This window comes from Danio rerio, chromosome 2 (genome assembly GCF_052040795.2).
Source record: "Danio rerio strain M-AB ecotype USA chromosome 2, GRCz13ab, whole genome shotgun sequence".
NCBI lineage: Eukaryota > Metazoa > Chordata > Actinopteri > Cypriniformes > Danionidae > Danio > Danio rerio.
The window spans coordinates 51,431,558-51,449,507 of NC_141022.1; the positions used below are offsets into that span (position 1 = coordinate 51,431,558).

Genomic DNA, 17,950 nt, shown 5'->3' on the forward strand with positions numbered 1-17,950 from the left:
TTTTTGTACCTTTGTAAAGATTATACCTTATATGGTACAGAAAAGACCTCTTATGATGCTGTTCTGTGCCATTTATTGTACAACTGAAATGAAGGTACACAATTGTTCCCATATAAAAGGTACAAAGTGTTGATCAACTATTTCTTTATTACAGTAGCTATGAAAATAAATATGGCTGGAAAGGCAAAGTGATTTTTTTGAATAATTTCTAGAAGAAAGAAACATATAAACATTAATTATTAAGTTCTATAATACAATATTACAAAACAACTGGTAAAACATACTATAGGTATTGTAAACTACACATTTAAGGTATTTTAAATAAATGTTTTGTCAGCATTTTTGACACTGTTTAGGTACAAAGTGTCTTGTCACTGTGGTGGTACCTTCATGGATCAGATTTGCACCTTTGATGAAGGCACAATCTTATATCTGCAGGTTTTAAAACCCAAAGGTACATTTTGGTTTCCCATGGTACAAATGATGTCCTTAAAGGTACAAACTGCAATAGTACAAATTAGTTCCTTTGTTTTAAGGTACAATTCTGTCCCATACAAAGCTATTGCCCCAGTGACAAGGGTTTGTACCTTCTTTGGTACAACATTGTACCATTTTTTCTGAGAGTGTAAGATACTGTAGATTCCACAGGAAAGTGTTAACAGCGTGTGCTTGTTAACATTAGTTAAGCACTTTGAGTTTTCAAGGGCTAACAATTAATGACTTTGTTCATTAACTAACATTAACAAAGATCAATACAGTAAAAATGTACCGTTCATTGTTTGTTCATGTTAGTAAATACATTAACATATAATAAAAGAGATGCTGATCTCCATATTTTATTCAAGCACATTTGAATTATTTTTAGGTGGGTCAGTGGTTAGCACGGTCTCCTCACAACAAGAAGGTCGCTGGTTCTCCGGGTGCTCCGGTTTCCCCCACAGTCGAAAGACAAGAGGTACAGGTGAATTGAATAAACTAAATTGGTGGTAGTGTTTGAGTGTGAATGTGAGAGTGTATGGGTCATCCCCAGTACAGGGTTGCAGCTGAAAGGGCATTCGCTGTGTAAAACATGTGCTGGATAAGTTGGCGATTCATTCTGCTGTGATAACCCCTGATGAATAAAGGGACTAGGCTGAAGGAAAATGAATGAATGAATTATTTTAAGGATTCACTATTACAGTAGGTCAAGCTGCCCATTTCTGTTATTTCAAGGTTACCAAAATTAAGTAAATACCGAATGCATTTACTTCCTTCTGTTGGAGGAATTGAGGAGCGTCACAGAGAAATGATAATCAAGCTAAATAAACACACTTTGACCTGCAAGATAGAGGAAGTTTTTGAAAATTTGAGTGACAAATTAAGATAACAGCAGCTCTATTTTTATATGCAATTTGCCATATAAATCTTTATCCAAGATCACACCCAATATTACAATGATCTAGTGAGGACTGTGGGGATGACGCCAACCTGATTTCACCAAGTTGGACATGTTACCGGATTAACATCTATGTTGATCCTGAGACAACATTCGTATCAGCCAATGAGAATGAAAGGATATATTTACCGTTTATGTTAAGGTAAGGCTCACGGTTAGGTTTATGCACTTCTACATGATTGTTATCCAACTATTATTCCCCTCTAATTTTGGGAATAATTTATAATTATGGTTGGGTTTAGGGGTAGGGAGTAGGATTACATTTACGAACAAAAATTTATGTTCCGGGATCAACATTGATGTTAATCTAGAATCTCATCGTACTTGGCAAAATCATGAGTTGTGTGTGGATAATTCCCCTATTGACATGGCCAATACCTAACCATCTCACCACAGAGATATAGCAACACAAGTGTCAAAGGTTTATTGCGGGGAAAAATCACAGTGATACTTTTACAGTAAACCGTCTGTCCTGTTGATATAGATCACTATTAAGACGTTTATGGTATTATGGCTTTGATATTTTTATACTTTTTACTGTCCTGCCAAAGTAATCTCACTTTTTTTGTCTAACTATACTTGGATAATGCTAATACAAGTGTATTTAACACTTCCAGAGAAATTTAATTAAATTAGCATTTAATTGTATTACATTAGAAGTGTACATTGTCCAATGATTTCAAGCAAGGTTTCAAGTAAATGCAGTCAGTCAGTATTTTCAGTGAAAGCTGCCAGGGAATGAAACTCCATTCCAGCAACAATTAGAAGATCACTTACCTTTCGTTCTTTTCAGTCTCATGTTAAAAATTAGTTATTGACAAATCAGCATTGTCAGCATTAGTGCTGTATTCTTGACACTTATTTGTACTGTTTGTCTTTGGCTTTTTGTCCTCTTCTGCTGCCATCGGTCTGTTTTTGTTTTTTACTCTTTTAATTGTATTTTATATATGATAGAGTTGTTTATGTTATGTGCTTTTATTTTAGGTGTAACTTTTTAACGTTCTGTAAGGGGTCTACACATAAAAAACAGCCATTCTTGGCTAATTCTGGCACATTTTACAGTAATGTTTATTAATGTGCATTGACCCTGTAAACAAATAAACAAAACTAAGCAGCAACAAAACTCTCATCCTAATCACTAAAAAATGTAATCAGACATGTTATTGCCAGTGGTGGAAAGAGTACTGAAAAAGTCATACTGAAGTAAAAGTACCATTACTTGCCTAAAAGTAATTTAGGTAGTGGTTTAGTTACTTGTAGTGCAAGTAGAGTAAAGGTATCTGCTGTAAATATTGCTCAAAGTATGAGTAAAAAGTAGACCTTTCAAAAGTACTCAAGAGTAGTAAGTAGTGAGTATAAAAAGCTGCCGAATTTACAGGTAATTTGTGGATGTGTGTAAACGTAACATTCTGTAGTGCATTTAGTCGTTGCCCAGCAGGCACACAACGTCATAAGACATTAATAATAGGTTTGTGATGTCAGGTGACCAAAATTCATTGTCTAGCCAGCAAACAAGGACAATGTTATTTTATTTTTTATTTGTTTTATTTTGTATTGTTTGTTTTTGTGCAGTCAACAAATAAATACCACAATATCAATAGTTTACACTTTTTATTAACAATAACTAAGAGTAAACAAGAACATTCAAAAAACCCCAGTCTCCCATCCCACCACCAAGGAGAATTAAAAAAAAAAAACATAACATTAGCACCTACAAGAATTGTCAAAGCAACTGAATAAATATACATAAAATATAAATAACACACGCACACATTAATAAAAAGAGCAGAGATCTTTCTTAAAAGAAAAAAAATATATAGAAATCAGCGAATTTTGTGTTCTGATGAAATTAATTAAAGGATGCCAGATTTTTTTAAATTTTTCAGTGGAGCCTCTTAGTGCAAACTTAATTTTTTCAATATATAGAAAAGATCTCAATTTTTCCAACCAAGAGACAGTGGAAGGAGGTTTAGAAGACTTCCAGTGTAATAAAATCTGCCCTCAGGCTATCAATGACGCAAAGGCAGAACATTAGCATTCTTATTTGAAAGGTTGTCCAACAAAGCCGATACACCAAAAATAGCAATCAAGGGGCATGGTTCAAGAGAAATGTTGAAAATTGTAGAAAAAGTATCAAAGAAAGAACTCCAAATAATTTCCAACTTTGTACAAGAAAACAACATGTGGGTATGATCAGCAGGAGCCAAAAAACACCTGTGACAATTAACATCCACGCCTGGGAATATCTTACTTAATTTCACATTTGTTAGGTGAATTCTATATACTGCAAAAAATGCTTTTCTTGCTTAGATTTTTTGTCTTCTTTCTAGTCCAAACATCTAAAAATTCCTAAATTACGAAGAATTTTCTAGACAAGAAAAACATATTGTCTTGTTTTCAGAAATAATATGCCAATATTAAGTGAGTTTTTCCTTAAAACAAGTTTAAAAATCTGCCAATGGGGTAAGCAAGATAATCTTACGTCAAAAGAAAAAACAAGATTAATTTGCTTACCCCATTGGCAGATTATTTTGATTGTTTTAGGGAAAAACCCACTTAATATTGGCATATTATTTCTCAAAACAAGATAATATGTTTTGCTTGTCAAGAAAATGCTTCTTGATATAAGAAATTTTAGATATTTAGACTAGAAACAAGACAAAAAATCTAAGCAAGAAAAGCATTTTTTGCAGAACCTTAAATTGAATCAGACTCAGTTTGGCAAAGGAAGAAGAGGAACTAGATATTAAAGTTTGAGGACAAACTTTATGGTGGCTTGAAAAGCCGAATCTGAAAGTTTGAAGTGGTTGAATTAGCATGTTACTAGCATGATTCTAGCATGAATTAGCATGCTACTAGGATAATTCTAGCATGAATTAGCATGTTAGTACCATGATTCTTACATGAATTAGCATGTTGTTAGCATGATTCTAGCATGAATTAGCATGGTACTAGCATGATTCTAGCATGAATTAGCATGTTGTTAGCATAAATCTAGCATAAATTAGCATGTTACTAGCATGATTCTAGCATGAATTAGCATGTTGTTAGCATGATTCTAGCATGAATTAGCATTTTACTAGGTGGTTGCTAGGGTGTTTTAAGTGGTTGCTAGGTGGTTGCTAAGGTGGTGCAAGGCAGTTGCTAAGGTGGTCTGACTAGTTGCTAGGTGGTTGCTAGGGTATTGCTAGACGGTTGCTAGGGTGTTTGAGTGGTTGCTAGGTGGTTGCTAAGGTGGTGCTAGGCAGTTGCTAAGGTGTTCTGACTAGTTGCTAAGTGGTTACTAAGGTGTTGCAAGGTGGTCGCTAGGGTATTCTGAGTGGTTGCTAGGTTGTTGCTAAGGTGTTGCTAGGCGGTTGCTAGGGTGTTCTGAGTGGTTGCTAAGGTGTTGCTAGGTGGTTGCTAAGGTGTCCTAAGTGGTTGCTAGGTGGTTGCTAGGGTATTCTGAGTGGTTGCTAAGGCGTTGCTAGGGTGTCCTGAGTGGTTGCTAGGTGGTTGCTAAGGTGTTGCTAGGTGGTTGCTAGGGTGTCCTGAGTGGTTGCTAGGTGGTTGCTAAGGTGTTGCTAGGCGGTTGCTAGGGTGTTCTGAGTGGTTGCTAGGTGGTTGCTAAGGTGTTGCTAGGTGGTTGCTAAGGTGTCCTGAGTGGTTGCTAGGTGGTTGCTAAGGTGTTGCTAGGTGGTTGCTAAGGTGTTGCTAGGCGGTTGCTAGGGTGTCCTAAGTGGTTGCTAGGTGGTTGCTAAGGTGTTGCTAGGCGGTTGCTAGGGTGTCCTAAGTGGTTGCTAGGTAGTTGCTAAGGTGTTGCTAGGCGGTTGCTAGGGTGTTCTGAGTGGTTGCTAGGTGGTTGCTAAGGTGTTGCTAGGTGGTTGCTAAGGTGTCCTAAGTGGTTGCTAGATGGTTGCTAGGGTGTTCTGAGTGGTTATAAGGCGTTGCTAGGTGGTTGCTAGGGTGTCCCAAGTGGTTGCTAGGTGGTTGCTAAGGTGTTGCTAGGTGGTTGCTAAGGTATTCTGAGTGGTTGCTAAGGCGTTGCTAGGGGGTTGCTAGGGTGTCCTGAGTGGTCGCTAGGCCCTTACTAAGGCATTACTAGGCCGTTGCTAGGTGGTTGCTAGGCGGTTGCTAGGGTAATTTGGGTGGTTGCTAGGCAGTTGCTAGGGTACCCTGGTTGGTTACTAGGCAAGCCTCACATACATGCTTGATAAAACATTTATACTTAGTAAGCATTTCAAGCAAGTTACAGTACTTGGCTAGTCAATATTAGCATGTAGCTAGTCACTGCTAGCATGTGTAGCATATAGGAAGTTCCGTTTGCTAGCATGAGTCAAACGAGCCAATCTCCAAGTCTCTACGATGTTCTGATGCTGAGATATAGCTGTTAATGAATGGTTGCTAGGGTACTCTGTTTTGTTGCTATGGGCGAGGTTACAGAGTGAACTTGAATGTGGTTGGTTGTCTTAGTCGAATGAACCAACCCCCATGTCTCTATGACACTGCTATGCAAAGATATGCATCTTGGCCTATTTTAATGGAAGTCTATGGAATCAATTTGGGGGCGTGGCTTGTGAGCTTTATTATCATATTGAGATGCTCATTGGTTGTCTGAGTCAGATGAGCCATCCCCCAAGTCAATAGGACACTGCTATGCAAAGATATGCATGTAGGCCAGTTATTAACATGAGTCTAGTATGAATTAGCATGTTACTAGCATGATTCTAGTACAAATTAGCATGTCATTAGCATGTTTCCAGAATGAGTTAGCATGTCATTAGCATGATTAGCATATGAGTAGCATGTTGCTAGCATGATTGGCATGTCATTAGCACGTTAGAATTATAAGCATTTGATAGCACAGCTAATTACATTCTATAGGACAGTTGCTAGGGTGCAGTATGTGGTAGTTAGGGGTGTGGCTAGAAAGTTAAAAGGCCATCAGTGATTGGCTGCTGGCTAGACTGAGTTAAATGAGCTCAGCCATTAGTCTCTATGACAGTCTGATGCAGAGTTATGAGCTCACAAAGTTTGATCCCATGTTAAGTCAATGAGAGTCTTTTGAATGGAAGTCTACGGGACAGTTGCTAGGGTGCCATAAGTGGTTGCTAGGGAGTGGCTAGTAAGTCTAAAGGCCATCAGTGATTGGCTACTGACTAGACTGAGTTGAATGAGGCCTGACTGTAGTCTGTAGGACAGTCTGATGCAGAGTTATGAGCTCATAAAGGTTGACTCAATGTTAAGTCAATGGCAGTCTTTTACAATGGAAGTCTATGGGACAGTTGCTAGGGTGCCAAAAGTGGTTGCTAGGGAGTGGCTAGTAAGTTTAAAGGTCATCAGTTATTGGCTGCTGGCTAGACTGAGTTAAATGAGCCCAGTTAGAAGCCTGTAGGACAATCTGATGCAGAGTTATGAGGTGACAAAGTTTGACCCAATGTTAAGTCAATGGGAATTTTGGGAATTTTCCGGGTCGTTTTTCGGAAAACCGAAAGTCGGATCAGTCGGAAAAGATATAGCAACCCGAGTCAGACCAGTTTGAAGGTTTGACGAAAGTTTGAGGTATGAAGCTTGAAAGGGTTAGGAGGAGATAGACTTTAAAATTAGTCTCAGAAGAAAGAAGAAGAAGAAGCAGAACTAGATATTAAAGTTTGAGGACAAACTTTATGGTGGCTTGAAAAGCCGAATCTGAAAGTTTGAAGTGGTTGAATTAGCATGTTACTAGCATGATTCTAGCATGAATTAGCATGCTACTAGGATAATTCTAGCATGAATTAGCATGTTAGTAGCATGATTCTTACATGAATTAGCATGTTGTTAGCATGATTCTAGCATGAATTAGCATGTTACTAGCATGATTCTAGCATGAATTAGCATGTTGTTAGCATAAATCTAGCATAAATTAGCATGTTACTAGCATGATTCTAGCATGAATTAGCATGTTGTTAGCATGATTCTAGCATGAATTAGCATTTTACTAGGCGGTTGCTAGGGTGTTTTAAGTGGTTGCTAGGTGGTTGCTAAGGTGGTGCAAGGCAGTTGCTAAGGTGGTCTGACTAGTTGCTAGGTGGTTGCTAGGGTGTTCTGAGTGGTTACTAAGGCGTTGCTAGGTGGTTGCTAGGGTGTCTTGAGTGGTTGCTAGGTGGTTGCTAAGGTGTTGCTAGGTGGTTGCTAGGGTGTCCTGAGTGGTTGCTAGGTGGTTGCTAAGGCGTTGCTAGGCAGTTGCTAGGGTGTTCTGAGTGGTTGCTAGGTGGTTGCTAAGGTGTTGCTAGGCGGTTGCTAAGGTGTCCCAAGTGGTTGCTAGGTGGTTGCTAAGGTGTTGCTAGGTGGTTGCTAAGGTATTCTGAGTGGTTGCTAAGGCGTTGCTAGGCGGTTGCTAGGGTGTCCTGAGTGGTCGCTAGGCCCTTACTAAGGCATTACTAGGCCGTTGCTAGGTGGTTGCTAGGCGGTTGCTAGGGTAATTTGGGTGGTTGCTAGGCAGTTGCTAGGGTACCCTGGTTGGTTACTAGGCAAGCCTCACATACATGATTGATAAAACATTTATACTTAGTAAGCATTTCTAGCAAGTTACAGTACTGGGCTAGTCAATATTAGCATGTAGCTAGTCACTGCTAGCATGTGTAGCATATAGGAAGTTCCGTTTGCTAGCATGAGTCAAACGAGCCAATCTCCAAGTCTCTACGATGTTCTGATGCTGAGATATAGCTGTTAATGAATGGTTGCTAGGGTACTCTGTTTTGTTGCTATGGGCGAGGTTACAGAGTGAACTTGAATGTGGTTGGTTGTCTTAGTCGAATGAACCAACCCCCATGTTTCTATGACACTGCTATGCAAAGATATGCATCTTGGCCTATTTTAATGGAAGTCTATGGAATCAATTTGGGGGCGTGGCTTGTGAGCTTCATTATCATATTGAGATGCTCATTGGTTGTCTGAGTCAGATGAGCCATCCCCCAAGTCAATAGGACACTGCTATGCAAAGATATGCATGTAGGCCAGTTATTAACATGAGTCTAGTTTGAATTAGCATGTTACTAGCATGATTCTAGTACAAATTAGCATGTCATTAGCATGTTTCCAGTATGAGTTAGCATGTCATTAGCATGATTAGCATATGAGTAGCATGTTGCTAGCATGATTGGCATGTCATTAGCATGTTAGAATTATAAGCATTTGATAGCACAGCTAATTACATTCTATAGGACAGTTGCTAGGGTGCAGTATGTGGTAGTTAGGGGTGTAGCTAGAAAGTTAAAAGGCCATCAGTGATTGGCTGCTGGCTAGACTGAGTTAAATGAGCTCAGCCATTAGTCTCTATGACAGTCTGATGCAGAGTTATGAGCTTACAAAGTTTGATCCCATGTTAAGTCAATGAGAGTCTTTTGTAATGGAAGTCTACGGGACAGTTGCTAGGGTGCAGTATGTGGTAGTTAGGGGTGTGGCTAGAAAGTTAAAAGCTCATCAGTTATTGGCAGTTTGGTAGACTGAGTTAAATGAGCTCAGCCATTAGTCTGTATGACAGTCTGATGCAGAGTTATGAGCTCACAAAGTTTGATCCCATGTTAAGTCAATGAGAGTCTTTTGAATGGAAGTCTACGGGACAGTTGCTAGGGTGCCATAAGTGGTTGCTAGAGAGTGGCTAGTAAGTCTAAAGGTCATCAGTGATTGGCTGCTGACTAGACTGAGTTGAATGGGGCCTGACTCTAGTCTGTAGGACAGTCTGATGCAGAGTTATGAGCTCACAAAGGTTGACTCAATGTTAAGTCAATGGCAGTCTTTTACAATGGAAGTCTATGGGACAGTTGCTAGGGTGCCAAAAGTGGTTGCTAGGGAGTGGCTAGTAAGTTTAAAGGTCATCAGTTATTGGCTGCTGGCTAGACTGAGTTAAATGAGCCCAGTTAGAAGTCTGTAGGACAGTCTGATGCAGAGTTATGAGGTCACAAAGTTTGACCCAATGTTAAGTCAATGGGAATTTTGGGAATTTTCCGGGTCGTTTTTCGGAAAACCGAAAGTCGGATCAGTCGGAAAAGATATAGCAACCCGAGTCAGACTAGTTTGAAGGTTTGACGAAAGTTTGAGGTATGAAGCTTGAAAGGGTTAGGAGGAGATAGACTTTAAAATTAGTCTCAGAAGAAAGAAGCAGAATAATAATAAGTTTAAGTGAGATAACAGTATGTTGGCTTTTCAAGCCACCATAATAATAATAAGTTTAAGTGAGATAACAGTATGTTGGCTTTTCAAGCCACCATAATTAACTCTCTCAGCAGCCATTTCCCACCATCCCTGATCCAAACCAAGTCCAAGTTTTTTCTCCCATTAATGCTTAAACTGAGAAAGAGAGGGCAGACAACGTTATTTTATTGTCCAATAACGACATCAAATGACTTTTTTCATTTTCTTGTCGGCTTAGTTCCTTTATTAATCTGGGGTTGCCACAGCGGAATGAACCGCCAACATATCCAGCAAGTTTTTTACGCAGCAGATGCCCTTCCAGCCTTCCAAAATCTCTGGGAAACATCCACATAAACTCATTCACACACACACACTACGGACAATTTAGCCTACCCAATTCACCTGTACCGCATGTTTTTGGACTGTGGGGGAAACCGGAGGACCCGGAGGAAACCCACCCGAACGCAGGGAGAACATGCAAACTATGTTTTTTCCACACAGAAACGCCAACTGAGCCGAGGATCGAACCAGCGACCTTCTTGCTGTGAGGCGAACGTGCTACCCACTGCGCCACTGCGCCGCCATTTCTATTTTATATTCAAATTATATATAATTGCATAAACCTTAGAAGGCTTTGTTTTCATTCTCCTGGCTTGTTGAAGGAACGAGTGACGTATCTCTGTAAACCAACAGTGTCCAGTTGCACGTCTAGCTCTGCCTTTTGGTGTGTTTTGCCAAGGGTTTACCCAAAAAGTTGTACGGTACGGTTCGCTTTAAGGTACCATTTGACAGTGGAAATGGCCATAAAAGCGCATCAAACTGAACCGTGCCACACAGTGGAAACGGGCCATAAGATAAATGAGGGAAATTCATTGTGTTCATAAAAAGTTTAGCAGCAGCCATAGGTAACTGATGCCCGATGTTTCTAGAAATCCTCAGGCTTGCTCTAGCACTTTTGGAAACCTTCTTAATGTGTTTTTTTTTTTTTTAGAGTCAATAATTATACCTAATTATTTAAAATGATCCACTATATTTATCACTTCTCTATTAACTAAAATATCTGGGCAATGCTCCTCATTTTTAATAATTGAAAAACACATTCCCACAGTTTTACGTACTGTACATTAAGGGGAAGAACTTAATTCACTGTAAGCTTTGCTAAGCTAACACTTTGCTAAGCCCAATGTCTCCCTTTGCATTGAACATTGAGTGTATTACATTCACAGATGTTTAAGATTTAGCCAAATGTTCACACAGCTACAAAACTAAAGTTTAGAAAAGGATATTGTAGTGGAACACCCCTTTAAGGAAAAAGCTTACGATGCGTGTCTTTTCAAAGCACTGTTTGAAAGAGAAAAGGTTTTTCTCAGCACATTTAAAACATAATAGTTTTATTAACTGGTTTATTCTGACTAATTTCTGTCTTTACCATGATGACAGTAAGTAATATTATAGTAATTTTGCAAGATACTAGAATTCAGCTTAAAACAAAAAAGCAAGCTTTAAAACATATGATGCCTTATTCGTTTGCAACAGTAGATTACTTTCATTCACAACCGACTCTGACTCAACTGACTCGACTCTTTACTCATAATAAAGTGTACTTACTTGTGTACCTACAATCCTGTTTGACTACTTTAAGTTGGTGGTTCATTCCGCTGTGGTGACCAATAATAAATAACAGACTAAGCCGAAGGAAAATGAATGAGTTTCACTTTTGATCCGTAAACTGCAAACCCAGGATAGAGCGGTTGAGTGAATGTGGTCTGGACTCTGTTGATGAGGCTCATTGTTGTGTGAGAAACACTGAAGAAGGACAGAATTCCTGCTCTGTGATCCACATACACTCCTATTCTGGAGGAGCTCATTGATACACCGAGTTTTGTCTTTATGTCGTTGTGCAAAAATAAGTGACTGGATTGAGAACACTGCAATCTCCAGGACTCATTAGTATGTCCAAATGAACAACGCTTAGTTTCTCCCTTCCTGCTGATGCTCTTATATGACACTGATATTGAGACGCCATCAGTCCACTCCACCTCCCAGTAACAGCGTCCACACACACTCTCTCTGCACAACACCTGAGGCCAGGTATCAAATCTGTCCGGATGATCAGGATATGGATGCATTGTAGTAGTGAAAGAAGCCACTCTGTTCTCATCAGACAGATGAAGCTGTTTATGTGCAGTGTTTGGATCCAGAGTGAGCTTACAGGAGTCTGTAAGATATGAAATTATATAAATGTTTAGCTTTTTAATTCAACTCTGTGTCTCAGTTTGTATTTGCACATTTCTTCAAGTCTAAGTTTGTCGATTTTTGAAGCAAAGTGAAGCTTTTTCTTGCCGTATAATCTTTTTTCATAAACTTCACTCACTGAATAACATGGTCTTCGCATTTAAATACTGCATTAGAAATGTTAAAAATAGTTTTGCATGACATTATATAATTAGGAAAGAAACTGAATGTGCATTACACTTGTCCCATCTTTTTAAAAGACTTGCATCCAAATGTAAAAAGTAAAACAGGATATATTTATATATATGTATACATGTACACTGGCCACTTTATTAGGCACCCCTTACTAGTACCGGGTTGGACCCTCCTTTGCCTTCAATACCACTAGTGGCGGTTCTAGTTTAAATGGCACCCTGGGCAAAATAATATATTTATTATTATTTTTATTATACAATTATTATTCAAAATAAATAGCAGAAATCAATCCTAAATGTAACTGGAAAACAATGTGGAGTGATATGCTAAGATCACTTAAGAAAACTTCTGCATGACTATTATGACAATTCTATAGGATACAAAAAATAAATATGTTTTATAGAACTATCTGTTGTCTTGGACCTTACTCATGGCTGAGAATTAATGTTATGAAGTCCTAGCTCCCTGACTCTTTATCCTTCCTTTCTGCTTTATATGCTTAGTTTCAAAAGTTTGTCTGCTTTTAATGCTTTGTGAAAGTAGATGCCAAATGTGAATGGCTCCTAACATATTTATTCTGGGATTGCCACTCTAAATTAATACACTTACATACAGCAAATCATATCTCAATGCTTTTACTCTGGGACTTTTTTGTTTTTTTGCACGTCTCCCCGTACCACCCCCAGCAAGATGCCGCCCTGAGCGATCGCCCATATTGCCCATGCCTAAATCCGCCACTGTTCAGAACTGCCTTAATCCTTCGTGGCATAGATTCAACACGGTTCTGGAAATATTCCTCAGAGATTTTGCTCCGTATTGACATGATAGCATCACGCAGTTGCTGCAGATTTGTCGGCTGCACATCCATGATGCGAATCTCCCGTTCCACCACTTTCCAAAGGTGCTGTATTGAGTTCTGGTGACTGTGAAGGCCATTTGAGTGCAGTGAACTCATTGTCATGTTCAAGAAACCAGTTTGAGATGATTCACGCTTTATGATGACATGATGTGTTATCCTGCTGGAAGTAGTCATCAGAAGACGGGTACACTGTGGTCAAAAAGGGATGGACATGATCAGCACAATACTCAAAAGGGCCCAAAATGCCCAAAGTATCCCAAGAAAATTTCCCCACACCATTACACCACCACCAGTAGACTGAACCTTTGATATAGTCAGGGGGCAGAATTGATCCATGCTTTCATGTTGTTCACACCAATTTCTGACCCTACCATCCGAAAGTCGCAGCAGAAATCGAGAATCATCAGACCAGGCAACGTTTTTCCAATCTTCTATTGTTCAATTTTGGTGAGCCTGTGCAAATTGTAGCCTCAGTTTCCTGTTCTTAGCTGACAGGAGTGGCACTCCGAGTAGTCTTCTGCTGCTGTAGCCCATCCGCCTCAAGGTTGGACGTGTTGGGTGTTCAGAGATGCTCTGCTGCAAACCTCAGTTGTAACAAGTGGTTATTTGAGTTACTGTTGCCTTTCTGTCAGCTGGAACCAGTCTGGCCATTCTCTGACCTCGGGCATCAACAAGGCATTTGCGCCCACAGAACTGCCGCTCACTGGATATTTTCTCTTTTAAGGAGCATTCTCTGTAAACCCTAGAGTTGGTTGTGCGTGAACATTCCAGTAGATCAGCAGTTTCTGAAATACTCAGACCAGCCAGTCTGGCACCAACAACCATGCCACATTCAAAGACACTTAAATCACCTTTATTCCCTATTCTGCTGCTCGATTTGAACTGCAGCAGATTGTCTTGACCATGTCCACATGCCTAAATGAAGTCATGATATTTTTTACCTTTAAACATAATTTTAAAGGTATTTCTTTCTAACAGGCTTTCTAATTTAGCCTGTTTCCTGTAGGGGATGGTTTTTTTTGGGATAAAAAATACAGTCTGTATAGTAAGAAATATCATTATATACTGAATAAAGAGTCCCCAACGGGATCCCAAACCAGTGTGTTTGTGTGTGTCCACATTGACTTACATTGTAGAAACTCCTCCCTCGTCTTGGGTTCATTATTGGAAATAATGTTGATGTATGTTACTAAAAAACAAGACATATATTGAGAATACTCACTTCAGCTTATTCCCTGGTTTATCAGGGATCACAGCGGAATGAACCGCCTATAAAAACAAGTTATTTTTAGTTTTTAAAAAGTATTAATTAAAAAAGGAAATCAAACAGGAATTATTTTTTCTCATTAGTACTGTTTTGTGTTTGTTTTTTAACATAAATGTTAAAATATGTAGGTTTTTCTGAAAGTAACTTTTATTTCACCTCACCGTGACCAGATATCTGCTCTGTTGCCTGTTTGCAGAGCTGCTCCAGTTTTTGTTTCATATTAGAGACAGATTTTCTCACATCTTCATAAGGATGGGCAGAACTGACGGTTGGGCTGCGGACGGCTGCTGATTTCAGAGATTCAGAGAGAGACTGGAAACTCTAGGAGAGAATAAAAATACAGAAATATCAAAGATCCAAAAAATTGCATTAAATTCCATTGTTACACACCATTTCATTTAAATATGAACATTTATTCAACCCCAGTATTTTCAATGGAGTTAAAGCATTAATAATGGAGTTACAGAGTATAAAAAAATCGATTAAATAATATGCTGCTCTTCAAGCAGTCTTTCATCTTGTTTAACTAAATGATTGCTTTAGTACATTTAACTCTATTTAGGCTCAATTACATTAATGATGCATTACCATATGAAACTTATCCCTGTGGAAAGGGATCATGGATGCAGTTGGAATGTACATTGCAAAAGACAATAAAAATATTGCAGGTATGCGCAAATACAGATTTAGGTAGCAGATTGCCTTTTTTTTGCCTTCCTCGCTTAGAAGGTTTGTAGAAAAGAAAGAATGTTCAAACTAAAACCAGCACAAAAAATAAGCATCTCATGCACTGATATTTAATGCTGTTAAATGTTTGTTTGCACTCTATCAAAACTTCCTCGTATCTTGTTGCTGAGACTTTTGTTTCATTATGTTGATGTGCTTCCAACTGAAACGGAATATTGAGTAAGGGGCAGGGCTTTCTTTTTGTGCACCATTCCCTAGCAAACTAACGGTCGTGGTTAAGAATATTGCGGCTGAAGCCATCAAACTGATATGAACAGACATAGACAGCCACTTCAAACACAGAAGCAAATGGTCAAAACTTGATTGAAGATTACCAAAAGTAACCTTTTTTTTCAAATGCATTAAATTGCACAGATTAATTAATTACTAGATTAATTGTTTACATAAAGAATAACAATGTGCGCAAGCAAAATATACATATTAACATTTATTTTGGGCGGGGTGAGACGAATTCTCACAGTAGCCACACATCCCCAAATATACAAATTCACCTTAGTGTAGGATCAGTTGTTTTCCCTCTAAAAACACCTTGTGTGACGACAGTCTAATTTTTTCTGTTTGTTACCTGTAGGAAATGTATGTGGTCATCAGTGTGTGAAAGCTGCTCCAGCTCAGTGTTTCTCCTCTTCAGATCTTCAATCTCCTGCTCCAGTTTCTTCAAGAGTCCTTCAGCTCGACTCACTTCAGTCTTTTCTCGATCTCTGATCATCTGTGTGACCTCAGATCGTCTTCTCTTAATGGACTGGATGAGTTCAGTAAAGATCCTCTCACTGTCCTCCACTGCTGTCTGTGCAGAGCTCTGTTAAGACACAAAAACAATCCGTTCATCAATGGGCTTCAGTGAAACTGGAAAATGCAGTCCAGCACTGCTCAGGTTAGTCTGACTCTTACCTTATGATTCTTAATGTCTTCTCTGAGCTTCAGATTCTCCTTCTGTCTTTCTTGGATTTTCTTATACCATTTTCTTTTTATTTCTCCAACCTGTTTCTAAAGCATGAAAAAATGGCGTATATTAGAAGGAATGATCCATTATCATCAGTTTATTTGAAAGATTTCTAGATTGCAAAATTATACATGGGTCTGTAGCTATATTTACATCAAAAGATGCATATTAAACTTAAATCATACTAAAACATTTGTGAATAAAGCACCTTTTCCATCCAACGAGTCAAATAAAACTAGATCTTCAATTCCTGATAACCTGACACCAGATATCAATAGAAACATGAAAATTGGTGTGTCAGGAGAAGCCACTGCAGGGTTTTTTGTTTTTATCATAGATTAAATTACTTGTGCCTTGAAATGCAAAGAAAAGACAAAGGCTTTTGGACTCAAAAGAATCATCTTAGGTCAAGAAAGTTCAGGGTCTAATAATACTGAGCCACTTTGATTAAGGACTTTGGCTGAGGGATTTTAGGATGACCAAGAAATTTCTAATTAATGCTGACCCATCACGGCTATTTTTGTTATCACATGCTCTGATAAAACCAAATCACATTATTTTTTGATGTGCTTGCTGTAATTTATTTGGTAAATGTGTTTTCATCGTAGTATTTACACATTTCTCTTATCAGATCAAATGTTTATCCTACTCAGTTGTGCACATAAGTTTGACATCTTGGCATTTTCATTATAGCATTGTTATGTGGTATACCAAAAATTGACAAAATATGTGCACCGTAAAACCCCACAGTCAACTTTATCAAATGAAATGAGTGTAGTTAACTCAAAATTTACATTTCAAGAGTTTTGAACTCTTAATTAAATTAAGTAAATAAAATAGAGTTAATTAAATATCTCATTACTTCAACTTAAATGGAGTAAGTTCACAGTACTCATATAGATTAGTGTTTTAACTCACATGGTTTCCTCAAATGGTTTGAGTTGACTTAACCAATTGGGTTTTACAGTACTCAATTGATTTGAGTTCTCTTCATTTATCAGGTTTTACTGTGCTCAAATTGCTTCTTTTACTCAAATGGAGCAAGTTCACAGTACTCATTAGGATTAGTTTTTGGACTTAAATAGTTTGTTGCAATCGGTTTCCTCAAATGGTTTGAGTTACCTTCACTTTTTGGGTTCTACAGTGTGGATGGAACTTAAATGGCATACCTGTTTCTCAGCCCTCTCTGCTTCAGCTGAAACAGTGTCGTGATTTTTATGTTCATCCATCACACACATTAAACATACACACTTCTGGTCAGTCCGACAGTAAACCTCCAGCAGTCGGTCATGTTTAGGGCAGATCATCTCTTGGATTCGTCCAGTGGCATCAGTCACTTTGTGTCGTTTCTTTGAGCGCGATTCTTCATGACACTCAAAATGACTTTCGCAGTAAGATTCGAGACACAACAGACAGGATTTAACAGCTTTGCGTTTTCTCCCATTACAAACATCACACTCCACATCTCCACGTCCAGCGTAACTGACAGCAGGGTCAGTTGTTTGGTCTCTTCTTGTCACCTTTGCTTTCTCCACCATTTCTGCCAGCATCACGTTCTTGTTTAAAGCAGGTCTTGGAGTGAAGGTCTGTCTGCACTGAGGGCAGCTGTAAACTCTCCTCTGCTCATCTTGATTCCAGCAGTCAGTAATGCAGTTCATACAGTAACTGTGTCCACAGGGAATGGTCACTGGCTCCTTCAGGAGATCCAGACACACTGAACAACTGAACCGGTCCCGAATCCACCTACTATTGAATTCTGCCATTTCACTACACGTGCACTCAGATTCAATGAAATAATCACTTTCGCTTTCGTTTTCTCTGAAGGAGATATTTCCGGCCACTATAGAGAACAACATCCACTAGGTGTCAGTCTCATAGGCTCATTATTTTAAAAACCTAAAAGCTGTAGTGTTTAGTTTGATTTGTGCTGTTTATGGCAGACACTTTTACCCAGATAATGATTTTCACTGTGCATTTCAGAACCAAAATCACATTTTTAAAGAACTATTGGTGTTCTGCACAGTTTATATCATTCTTTCATTCATTCATTTTCTTTTCGGCTTAGTTCCTTTATTAATCAGGTCACTACATCGGAATGAACCGCCAACTTATCCAGCA

The 17,950-nt window shown here is 38.7% G+C and overlaps 1 protein-coding gene across 1 annotated transcript; it reads right to left on the bottom strand.

Moving 5' to 3' along the window:
- Positions 1-3,029: 3,029 nt before the first annotated feature.
- ftr22 (finTRIM family, member 22) lies at positions 3,030-17,674 on the bottom strand. Its single transcript, XM_087241467.1, has 8 exons — positions 17,002-17,674; positions 15,781-15,876; positions 15,455-15,688; positions 14,304-14,463; positions 14,005-14,064; positions 9,661-11,804; positions 4,127-4,174; positions 3,030-3,740 (listed from the first exon to the last, which is right to left on the bottom strand). The coding sequence occupies exons 1-6, from the start codon at positions 17,593-17,595 to the stop codon at positions 11,272-11,274; spliced, it is 1,677 nt and encodes a 558-aa protein (XP_087097593.1). The 5' UTR covers positions 17,596-17,674; the 3' UTR covers positions 3,030-3,740; positions 4,127-4,174; positions 9,661-11,271.
- Positions 17,675-17,950: the final 276 nt, after the last annotated feature.